General features: G+C 41.1%; 1 protein-coding gene across 3 annotated transcripts in view; it reads right to left on the bottom strand.

The window, feature by feature from the left end:
• Positions 1 to 12,977, bottom strand: part of inpp4b (inositol polyphosphate-4-phosphatase type II B) — a 184,356-nt gene that overhangs the window by 29,976 nt on the left and 141,403 nt on the right. For all 3 annotated transcript variants that reach the window (XM_005726925.2, XM_005726924.2, XM_005726926.1), the window contains 2 exons: positions 12,814 to 12,922; positions 745 to 928 (listed from right to left, as the gene is read on the bottom strand). In XM_005726925.2, the coding sequence (XP_005726982.1) occupies positions 745 to 928; positions 12,814 to 12,922 (293 nt within the window). The remainder of the gene's footprint in view (positions 1 to 744; positions 929 to 12,813; positions 12,923 to 12,977) is intronic.

Here is a 12,977-nt window from a genome sequence, read left to right on the forward strand (position 1 = left end):
ATTCTCATCCTCCTGTCACCCTCAGACTCACTCACGTACATGAACAAACACAGCTTGAGATTTTAATCAGAGGACAGCACTGCTTGTGCTGACCAGGCCAGGCGTTTACTTGGCCAATGTGTGCATGTCTAATCAAGGATGAGAGGAAGTGGTGACAGAGCGAATGTACCAATTAAGCAGGCTGATTGGGCTCTATTCCACTGTGGCAAAAACAATCTCTCCCACAACAGATTGCAATCTGACAGCACCAGATGTAATTCATTAATTATACTGATAAAAACGCCTCAACTCCATAAACCTCCATGCTGCTATTCACTTTTGTTAGTTTGCCGTTTTTATGATGACTTATGGATCTATTCCTGGGGTTGTCTGCTTAGTATATGCATGTCTCTGTGTGTATGTGTGCTTAATGGTTTCAAAGCAACTGCAGTTTTTAAAGTTATTTTTCTGAATATTGCAGCTTTTGTTTGTGGTGAGCCAACTACCAGTCAGAGATTATCAAAGCTGGTGCAAAGTAACTCTTTGGTGTTTTAACTCCTGTTGGAGGGCAGCCATTTAATTTGGGTTTTCATCAACTTATCACCACATTTAAAGATTAATATATAGGGCTCTCGTTTCTGAGGTAAAAATCATTTGGCACGACATACCTATGCTTTGTGTACTGCAGCAGCTTGATGTAAAGAGGAATAAAGAGATAGGTGAGATGGAAGTGATTGCAAATGAAAGGCTTAAGTGCTGCCTCACCTTGTCAGAAAGGTGCTTGAGTGCATCCCTCAGTCCAGGGGAAGAGTGCTCATGGGCAGCCTGAAGGAGCTGGTCCACTAACCTCGTGATGAGGGGCTGGAGGAGGCTCATGATGTTGAGTACCTCCTGAGCTTTGGCTGTGTGCTCTGGGGAGTAGTAGATACACTGGTAGGCAGTGCTGAAGCTGTGACAGAGGAAAAAGAGAGAGAAAAAAAAACATCAGACTGCAGTGCCTGGCCCTGAACTGGGAATAGTTATAGCAGGTTGGAGAGGTTTGAAAGAGCCCCAGTTCAGATAAGAATAAAACTCCACTCCACACGAGTTTATCACATTGAGAAAATAGCTGCTCTGGACAGAAGCTCATGTGAGAACTGTTTTGACCTGTGATGTTGATTCTCTTAGTGACCACTTAACATAGCATTTACCATAACTAGTGCTAGTAGGTAGTGCTAGTAAGGAAATGTCCAGCACTGATATCAAACAAGGTACAAGGACCTGCTGTATCCATGAAAAATATTTTTGAACCAGTAACCAGCTGCAATGTGAATTACATGTAAAGGAGCTTTCAGCTGTTCCCTTGTATCCCAAGGCGTCATCACAGCAGATGGATCTGTTTGATTTTGTCTCGGAAACCCTTCCTGATTTAACCCTCCCTTGGGCGTGTCCTCTCCTAGAATTCAACCAGGGATCGTAAGGTGAAAGTGTTAACTCCCACACCACAGAGCCTCTGATTTAGAGCACCAGTATCATCAGTGGCTTTCATTCAAAAAAGCAGTTTTCACTTAACTCCAAACTATTTCAGAGGAACAGGTTGAGATAGCGTGCATTGTTGCCCTTTCTCACATGGTAGCTCACACAGGAATATGGTTTGGTGGGAGACACGTCTGGACAGACTGCGTTGGAGGCAGTAAACCTGACATCCACCTACTCGCTTTGAATCCACTGGAGAAATACCTGGGTTATTGTAACATTCAATATTAGGGACTAACAGGAAAAATATACGGTCCAACTGGCTTCAATGCTGCAGTGCATGCTGAAGAAGGCTGTTGTTGAAACAAAATTCCCTGCATCGGGAGCAGCGCTGGGCTGTTCAAATCAGGTAGTTCAAGGGTGACCTAAAGTAAGTAGTGATATCTAATTACACTGACACTTTGTTAGGTGTCTTTTTGGCACCTTGCACCACAAGTGTTAGCTCCTGACGACATCAGTAAAATTAAATACATTGGCTATTCCTATTGTACAACAACTCCACTAAAGCTTAACAGTAATCTCTTCACATCTGATCAGAAGTACATTATTCAGGGGGATCATCATCTCTATGTTGAGGTTAAATAATAAACAATTAACTGTGTTGACTATAAACATATTGTCTCGGCACACTCATTTTCCCGAGCACATTTCAGTACGTGTTGCTACTATGCAAGTGTCAGAGGGAACACTTTCCAGGTACTTAGCCTGAACTGTCAAATTGGACCTGTAGTCCAATGTCAACCCATTTTCCCTTTATGAATAATGAATCCTCTTTTCATTTCCAGGGAGCTATTTAATCGCAGACAAAAACACCTTTTGTCAGTTCTAGATTCGGGGCAAATCACTCCAATCAAACATTCTCCTCGGGTAAAGTTCCAGTGACTTTCAATGAGTTTCTGCTGACTTCCTGCCATCAAATGTAGCGTGGAGCGAGGCATTCATTTGCAACCCTCCGAGACAATTTCGAGTGCAAACCTCTATGTAGGCCAGACCCCAGAGCCACATCCTAAGGCATAATTGACATAAGAAAGAGAGTGAAAAGAAAAGACGGAGATGAAGGGAGGGGTGCACACAAAGAGGGCAAAATATAATACAAAATTCTCTGTAGCGCTCTTAATAATTTGCAGAGAGAGAAAGAAAGTGGGTCTTTAGATGTTGCCCTGTGTGAAACTCTGTTACCTGATGTATCAATAAATGTGAAAAGCTGAAGGCCTTAAGAAATTAGCCGTAGTAGATACCAGCTACCAACTATGTGTGACTGGCTAACTTTAAACTCTTGGCCTTGTCATTACAGCTAATGAGCCCCCTGGAGGACTACCACCCACAAGCTTAAAGCTAATCAAAGCAATCACTAAGTGAGATGGAGACACAGGGAAAACTGTGTGAAGTACTACACCACACAGAACCCCAACATTACTACTTACTCACTTCTATTATCCCCACTTCCACAACCATACCACCAAACGCTATGATATGCACCACACAGAATTCTTAAAGTGAATAATCTACTGCAACAAAGTAAAGTCTGTAATACCTTTTCATCCCCTGTGAGCTTACATCTGTCTTAGTACATTATGCAGAACTAAAGAGAAACCAAAAAGAAAATCCTTCAGGACTGCAACAACAAAGACACTTCAGAAAAGAGGCAAAGGAGAAATTTGTAGGAAGAGGACAACTGCTTCAGCAACTCAGATTCAATAACAGCCCTGTTGACTCATAAGAACAAATCCAATCCCATTAGGGAGCCTTTGCAGGCAATAATGAATGTTGGGACCCGCCACCTGATGCTAGAGGACAGAATTGATCCCCTCTAAGGCCGGCTAAGGCGAGGAACTTTAATTGCCTCATCAGCATGGCTGTCAGTTCAAGCAGGTCTACCAAGATAGCAAATGGTGCAAAGGTAAAACAGCATAAATCTGTGAATGCAAATCTGTGAAACTTAATGAGTGGGCAAAAGGGCAGCACAGGAGGATGTGTCATTTCAAGCCCTGGGTGCGTTTTCCACCTTTGATGTAATTTTGGAGTGTTGTGTTCCAGGTGTTTTAAACATGATCCCAAGAAAGCAAAAGGATGACAGAAATGCACAGTGTACGCACAGTGTAACCCGATACTACCGAACTCATAAAATCCTCCCCATGACCAAAACCTTCTGTTTGACTTAAATTGGTTCCAATAAAAACTTTTTAATGTTTTCTACCTTTGTTGCCATTTTATCAGAGTGTTTTGAATGCCTGATCTATTATGTCTGCGAGACTTGCATTGCAACATCATATCTAATCCTCACAAAAGAAGTGAGAAATTAATTGGGAAAGAAAATAAAAGATTCGATGCTACTAATAAGAGAATTATTAGTGCCACTGGGAAATATTTTTACATCGAGTATTGCTTTTGTGTACGATTGCTCCAAACAGTATGAGAAGAGAATGTTAATGTGTTCATTAAAATTCACAACATGAATGAGTCATTTGTCCAGCGACTATCCCAACTGTAAAGATTGTATGCATTTCATGAATATTTATGTGTATGACTACAGACCTCAGAGACTCATTAGTTTACATTTCCATACATACAGTAATGCATGAAGCATTTCAAGTGAACTGGTTTTCTTTTTTCCCCCTCAAAGGGACAAACTGAGACTTTTCGATAAACTGAGTGGGAGTTTTGCTGTTGTTATGTTTTTAATAATATGCATGTGTCATACAATTTCAACGCATCACTGAAATTCATGATTGCATGTTATGCTAAACCAGTGGTTCCCAAACTTTTTTTGCTAGCCCCCTTTTGTATTACGTTTGCGCCACGTTATTGCTTACATGAGATGAATTGCAGATTCTGTCTCTATCTTATTTTGTTTTCTATTTTGTCTCTATCTGCAGGTTTTACACGCTTACATATATACACGCAGTTACTGTCCCTCCATTTAGAAAGGCAGAGGCGTCACGGTGTGATTATTTTAGGTGTAGTTGTTTTTTTCCCTGTGTAATAATATTCAACATTGCTATCAATAAATTTTTCAAAAAAATGCCTCTCTGTGCAAAATGGGTTTAAAAAACTAAACAGCTGTGGGATCCTGTTTGTCCGTGATTTGAACCGGGGGAACAAATCGTGGCAGGATCAGCCTGATATTATTTGTATCCCGCTGTAACTTTACTGGACAAAGAGCTAACATCTCCAAAATGTCAGGAGTAGTTAGTCATTACAACAAGTGTTTGTGAACTAAAAATCAAGAATGTGGGATCCTGTTTGTCTGTGATTTGAAGAGCCCAGCGCTGCTCCCGACGAAGGGAAAACCAATTAAGCAGGGGAGACCTACCTTGGCACTTGTGCAGGTGAAACCAAAGGGAAAACACGCTTCACCATATTTTCTAGTCTTTGGCTTAGAATGAAGTTGGTTTGGAAACATATTCAGCGATGCTTCATCTCCTGCTTTGTGTTTGTGGAGGCGCCGTGCTAGCAGTGTCCAAGCCTTGCTTTTTCTTTGCCCCCCCCCCTTCATACTGTGCCCCCCCCTGCAACGGCTCTGCGCCCCCCCCTCCCCCCAAGGTGCCGGGCTCCACACTTTGGGAAAGTCTGCGCTAAACCAACAAATGCAGTCCTGTAGACCTGCCATTTTCCATTAAGAACCACTTATTGTACCCCAAAACTGTAGTATCTGAATTTGAAGTTGTACTATACTCCATACTGGGACTCATTATATTTGTTAATAGTAGCAATCATGCACACATCAAAACACAGCCCCCTCCTGACTATGATCCATCGAGAATTTGATATTTTTTTATATTAAATATTGGAAACATTTATCTCACAAACTCTCTTTGTTCACGTGCTGCTTATTTATTTTTGGCCTATTTTATCAAAGAAAGTTAAAAATCTTAGATGCAGTTGTACAAAAAAAAATTCTCCAGCATTTGATTTATATATATATATATACATATATATACATATATTTTATTCATGACAGCCTTTGACCTTCATTTATTAACTCTCTACACTATGCGAGACTTCAGTTACATGCGTCAGAGTTGCCGTGCTTTCTGGTTTATGCAGTGCACTGTAAAGCAGAGTCTGTGGCCTGGAGGATGGAAGAAGCGCACTTGTCTGCAAACTGTCACGAAGCAGTTGTAAAATTTGAAAAAGTGGGACGCAACCCAGAAGCAAGAATGTTAAACTTGAAAGTAAAAGCTGCGTCTCAATGCTGCCATCATTTTTCAAAAGGCGCAACTTTAACTTTTATTTTTGGTTCTGGTTTCTATGACACTTTGCACACTGGTGCTATTGCTGGAGAAGTAGCTAGCAAGAGGAGACAAGCTGACATGCTCCATGCTAACCTCTCTATGTTTATGTGACTAGAGCCTGACCAATCGATTTCATCTACAATCAACATCCAGCAACCACTCACTAACTGATGTGGGGATACTTATTTTCTCTAAAGATAGGTGGTTGCCAGATGGTTGTGGATGTCTCTGGACACAAGCTTAACTCTGCTTCACTAGGGTCTTCTTCTTCTTCTTCTTCTTCTTCTTCTTAAATATGTACAGGGTCAGTATTTTAAGGGATGAAAGTTACTCAGTCAACAGAGCATTGGTGTGTGCATTATAATAAGGTTAGATTGATGCTTTAACATTACAATCCTGGTATTACTCATACTTTATATCCCCAGCATTGTCATTTATTTGAAAGTTACAGTGTAAACATTATTTTTAATGCTGTGGCTTATTATCTAGAAAAATTTAAATGTTTACTCAGTATGGAAATTTGGTCTGATTAAAACAAGCTTTTCTCTGTTTTCAACATGAGGAAGTCTTCATCAAGAGAACTTAAACTGCATACTGATTTGGATGTCATATTAAACAAAACTGGGATCAGTTATGGAGTCAAATAATTATCTTCCTGTTTTATAGTGCTCTATCTTGTATCTCATTTTGTATTGTGCAGTGTGTCTTGTTGCATTGCACTGCTGTGTTCTCTGCTTTTAATGTGTATTTTTGGGTTTGCTTTGTGCTGACTCTTACACAGTTTGCTGTTAAGTTTTCATAATTTTCATAATGGAAATGCTGTGGTCTGTGGCGTCAACACAATGAAATGAAAATGTCGGAAACAACAATTTGATTCATCTGACTATTGAGGTACGTCTGCATCGGACAATATTTGCACTCACATGTCTCCTTCTACTGTGAATATTGGTTTCCTTTCAGGTAAGACTCCTTTACAGACAGCACTGTGGCAAGAGAAATGTTTTCAGAAAGAACTGCTGCCAGACTTTAACACACTCACTGATAATGTATGATAATGGATTCCTTTTAATCCCACCTCTCACCACTCTCAGTGCGCCCTGCACCAGTCATTAAAATACCGAAGGTGTGCTGCCACTCCCACAATAAGCACGGCACACTTGAGTGCGCTTTACACCTGCACATTGATTCATTCATAAAATTATCACCATTCTTAGGATTCACTTTTCATAGACAAGCAGCATCTCGCTCATCCAGATGCTCAGACACAAATGGCACACCACTTTTTTCCCCCTAACTTTAGTTCAGGAGGAAATTCCAAGCCTGACAAGATGCTTCTAAAACTCTTTGTTTGTCCATGGTGAACTTCTTTGGTTTTCGCATCTGATCAATAGGAATTGGTTATGACAGTAATGAGAAAGAGAAAACCACTGGGCCCAGCGGCATAATTAAGCAAGCACCTCCAACGGATGGCTAATTAATAGTGTAGAGGAAATTAATGAAGAGCTAACCCTGACCTGCTGACAGCCAGCAGGAGTAAAACTTAGCTACGTCAGCACAGAGCTCTGGAGCACTTCAGGTGACTGCCAAAGCCTCCTCTGTCATTTAGACAGCATGCTCTAATCACGGTCCTTAAACCAGGCCACTGCCTCACGGCCCAGTAAAAATATGCAGTTTTCTGTAGCTACATGCTAGAAGATCTGATCTCAAATGAGATTCTTTAAAGCGCCAATCTCCCATCTGTTTTTGAATCCTCCACTGGGCACTGATCTCAGAGCGGTTCTCAGAATAACAGCCAAAACTTTACTTAATGATTCAGACACTTTCAGACCCTGATCTGTGACCAGAGAAGCCTCAAGGCTTCTGCCAGCATCCTTCACCATCATCCACACAACCTGGAGCGGGCTGACTCCAGAACAGGCAAAGAACTAACAAGCTGCTGCCCATCAGCATGGAGTCCCAGCCACTGCCAATGTCCTGTCCCTCAACCACACACAGTAATTCAGGGAGGAAGTTATTTTGTTGGACAACATGCTGCTAGTCACATTAAATCTGAACATCAGCCCCGTGAGACTCTATTAAGGCTGTGCGAGTTTCACCCACTCTCTGTGTCCCTGAAATGTGTCACTCGGCAGTTCTGCTTGACCGGGAGGCCTCGCGAAATGACAGTGCTTCCTTCCCCTCTCAGTTACGGTGGACAGAATTCAGAGACACATACTGGGAGAACCTCTGCTGTATAAAGTCTGCACCAACTAACTAAAGCTGACCTAACAAAAGTTCCAGCTACACGTTTATGTTGCAACTCCTTCTTTCAGTAAAATGCAGCCACACTGTCTCCCTCAGTCTAGACAGGGCAAAAAAAACCAAAAAAACAGGGGACAATGTTTGGATTCTGAATCTGTCTCCAAAAAATGCAGAGAAAAATGCATCATTATTCAGATTAGATGAATAATTGGTAATGTAAAATCCAAAACCAGTGTCTACAGGGTTCAATTAAAAACAGATGATAACCCAGTGACTTTTAAAACAGACATTTAAATGGGACTGCACGCATTAATGAAAGATAAATGCTTTTGCTCTGTGTGTACATGTGCAAAATTCCTTGAGGAATACTAAGTGTAGCTATTGATTAAACTCTTTCCTGGCCCATCCTGAGAGACAAACTACATTGCGTACTCTGACCAATGCCAAGTTTGGCGAGTGCAGGTTTTTAATGGATCTGGAAAGAGCCCCCCCGTCTCTCTCTTCTAGTGTCCAGGGAACAAAGACAAATAGCTCTTTTATTGCCCTCCTGGTAACACCTCTGTGCTCAGGTTTTCCTTTTTTCCTTTCTCAATCCTTTTCCATCTTCTCTTTGATGAATTAATATCACATTGAATAGCCAAGGCTCACATCTCGCCGATTGTTCCCTTTTTAATCAAATGTGATTACAAAAGGCTGCCTCTGAAAGCCGAGGAGGCATACTGGAAGAAGTATAATGAACACGTGCGCGAGTGTGTGTGTGCACATGAATCTTTGCTCTGCTGAAATAGGCTTGACTTACAGTGCAATTAAGGGACTCTTGCTTAGAAACAGCAACAGTACTTCGCATTAACACACACAAAAAGCCTCATCAGGTCCTTTTAGGCTAAATAGTTGGTCTGATGTTTGGTGTGTGCACAATAAAGGCAGACCGAACAATAAAATAATGAGTGTCTTTCCTGTCCTTCAGCCATTTAGTAAGCGTGCACGTCCGTTATAATGGCCTGAGTGAATACTTGGAGAATTTGAGTTTATTCCTGTTTTTACTGACAAATCACTACATTCCAGGTCAAACATGCAGGCTGAGTGCAGGCCGTAGTCGGGTAGCCAGGCGGAAAATTGGAAAATTTAAGCTACAGTGAGTCATTAGCTAAGGCAAATATGAAACAAAAAGCTGTGTCTCCCCAGAGAATTATTTCTGAAGTCTAATCTCTCATTCAAAGTGAATGATTTCACTTCAGTGGATTCTCGAAAATATGCTAACATTATCATTGTTCATGCTAGCAGATAAAACTGACCATCTTCAGCAAATTCACTTGTGCACTTTACCGTAAAAAAAGCCCTTTCTTTATTTTTTATTATCAGCACAGGGCCGCGACTATTTTCCCTTCAGCTTATCCATTTTATACCCATACCTCAGCCCTCTCAATCTTGCTTCTCCCCCTTTTCTTGAGCTGCAAACTCTGTAACTAATTGGATCTGGCATGGTCTGTAATGACTTTGCACTCTATGGGGAGCTATGGGAAAAATCACCCTTCATTTCATCTGGCATCACTCAAGTGACCACATACTGAACCTCAGTGACATATAGCTCCATCCTGCATCCAAAAGGCAAAGACAGCAACATTTACAGGATACTGCTGATCTCGGGTTTGAGAGACTCATATGCATGTGTTGGCCCCTGAGGGCATTTTCAGTTTTATATATGTATGTGTGTGCATAATACCATTATCAACGTCATTTGTCAAATGTTGAAAGTGAGAACCCAAAAGCAGATTCTGCTTTTGGGTTCTCAGGCATAGTTAAACAGGAAACTCGAGAATTTATCGAAGCTGATGATCAGTGTACAAAACAAAACTGAATAAGAAGGAAAACTGAAATCTTCCACTTACTGAACATCAGTGTTGAGTAAGTTACTTTAAATTAGTAACTTAGTTACATTACTAGTTACTTCTATCAAAAGTAACTCAGTTACTTCAAGTTACTCGGTACTTTCAAACTTACTAGGGAAAGTAACTTTGGTTTTACTCAGAATTCTCTTGTTAATGTGTTGCTTCCATAACTTTGCCAGTCTTCTAGCTTGCTTACTTGACACAAGTGCACTGTGCCACCTACCAATAGAAAAAAAAAAATAATGTGCATATTTCCACGAGAGAAATCCCACGCCTGGACCGTCATTGACCGTTGCCATGATTCTAGCCTATGTTACAGCGTCATGTGCGCTTTTTACATCCAACACAAAAACCAGCCCACCATTATAGGAAAAATCATAAAGCCTTTGAATGAAAACAAACGCTGTTGTGACAGTGATGTACACTGTCTTGATGGTATATATGTATCAATCTATCAATCGTTTGTTGTAAGATTCAGATAATTATTTAATAAAAGCTAGACATTTTAAATGAGAATAAGAAAGAAAAGTATTTCTTTGTGCCCCCCTCTCCCTGTTAATGCCCTACATGGCCCCCTGGCAAAACTTTGCTAGATCCGCCCCTGCACAGTTACCAGCTGTCAGCTACCTAAAAAAGGATCCTGGTCTTATTTGTCTCTCAGAAACAGTTCATAACTTCCCTTCAACTTATTCATGTCACCTAAAAGGTAAACCTGTTTCTCCATCACAGCTCTGATGATTCAGTAAGGACATCTCCTGGTTTCATCTTCACGTTTCCCTCTCACCACATATCCAAACCATATCATGACCAGCAGCTTTACAGCTGTGGCTCCAGCAAACATCAGCTGATACTAGAAATTAATATTAAATAAATTCTAACAACAGCTGATCAAGCTTAAACGTGCTGCTGTTGTTCAACCCCTGGTTTCCTCTTTCTGGTGCAAAGTGGGCGATAAACAAACAAGAGAGAAAAGCCGATCAGCTGATCATTGATCAGTTTCATGATTGAAGTAGAAACAGGAGAGGGAGGGGGGAGAGAATGAGAGGAGAAGAGGCAGCTGCAGCGTCATGACAGAATAAATCCAGCTTTGTGTCTTTTTCATTGTAGCTGAAGTACCGGACAAACTGTGTTCCTTTGCACCTCAATACGAAACCTGTAATATTTTCTCTGAATACGAGACGATTCTGTTTTTTACTGGACGGTTGGCAACTCTAATAATTAACCTTATGAACAAAATAAAGTTCAACATCATTAACTTCATAGCACCACCCAGCTGTATAGAAACTCTGTCATGCTAGCTAGTACGCAGTACAGAAAAAGTCAGAATAACGAAAATAAACTCCACCTAAACTTGGTTCATATCTGACCCAGAGAGACTGCAGGTCATAACTTCTTACCTGAAGTTCAGTTCACACTTGGACCGGCGGCCACCTTGGGTCTCTCCTCCTTCTGTGTCCGTTTTCTCTCATCCACCTGCTGGCCTCCACCACATGCTAATGTTACTGAATCTGTGGAAGCTCCGCGATAGCCACCACACGAAGTAACGAGTAACGACCCTATCTAAATCCCAGTAACGACTAACGCGTTCCTGGCATAATAACTAGTTACCGTGCTCGTTACCACAATAACAACGTAGTTACTGTAACGTGTTACTTAATAACGTGTTAGTCCCAACACTGCTGAACTAAAGCTGGGAGACACAAGGGATTGAAGAACAGACACTCAGACAAAGGACTAGGGGAGATAGCAACAATGAATACACAGGAGGGTGATCAGGGGAAGTGAAAACACCAGGGAACGCAGCTGAAACTTTTCAAGGAAATGAGACTGAGTAAAGCAAAAACTAAACACTAAGCACGCAGGATAAGAGATTACCAAAATAAAACAGGAAACAATGAGAAAAGGACTGAGAGATAAAAAGATAAACAACATGAAAATGAGAGTAACTGAACACAGAAGACTTGAGTTGAGCCCTGAGATGAGACTAAGGGAACAGGGAGGGGACAGTAAAGGGAACTAATTAACAATTTTTGAAAATCAAAAACAATCGTGAATTAACAAAACTCAAAGATTCAAACACAAACGTTGGATCACAGACCCAGCACCATGACAGGATTTGGAGATCTAGCAGTGATGGTCAGTGAAGAAAGCAAACAAGACACATTTAACCCATCCAGCCATGAGCAGAGAGATGCTTCACAGCCAAATACCGAACTTAATAAAACATAAAAATATAAAAAGCTCCCTGTTTGTCAATGAAAGGCACTAAAAATGTTTCTAGGTTGAACACTGATTTGAGAAAGAGCAGTATATTAGAAAGAGTTTATACTCCAAGCAAATATTTTTTTAAGAATTCATATTGTTTTAGAAGAAGGACTTGGTTCTATGAGAAAAATTAGAGGTCATCACAATGGCTGGATTATTGCAGACTAACTGCAGACCCATCTGACAACTGGTGTCCATGTGCACTCCAAACATCGTTGTGTAGTACCAGTTTTATCGCTGCTCATAAACTCAGCTGACAATTTCCCCCTTTCTTGAAACCTTAAAACTCGAGTGCGAGCTGCAGCTGGCAGCTGGGAAGTTGCAGAAAAAAAGCGGCTCTTCAGTGTTCACGAACATATTTAGGAAGAAGAAAAATGCTTGCCAGGAAAAAGAACAGGTGCAGAGGAAGTTCTGACTCAACAAACCCTTTCCATCACGCCTGTTGCCTCGAGTCAAATAGAGCTGTCAGAGGCAGTAGAGTCCCAGTCTAATTTCAGCAATAGCTTGGCTGTAAGTAACTGTATGGGGCTCCGAAAATAAAGTCTGTGGGCCAGGGACAAATTTGTTTGCCAGTATTAATTATGACCAAGTTAGATTCTTTTGTCAATAAAAGCCAGTTCCTCCAACATGGGTCTGGATTAAATCACTCAGGTACCTATGCCTTCATGGTGTAAACATTTATTTTGTACCTCTTTTTCTCTGCTTCATATCTGCTCAGGAGTCGCTGGAGACCACCACCTTTAAAGCCCTGGAAGTGGGCAGCTGGGGCACCAACAGTGACGATGTCGTAAAACGCATCTGTAAACAGAGAGAAAATTGAGTTCACAGCATTTTAGATACTGATTTTTTTTTT

This window comes from Pundamilia nyererei, unplaced genomic scaffold (genome assembly GCF_000239375.1).
Source record: "Pundamilia nyererei isolate P.nyererei 1_Seehausen unplaced genomic scaffold, PunNye1.0 scaffold00022, whole genome shotgun sequence".
Lineage (NCBI taxonomy): Eukaryota > Metazoa > Chordata > Actinopteri > Cichliformes > Cichlidae > Pundamilia > Pundamilia nyererei.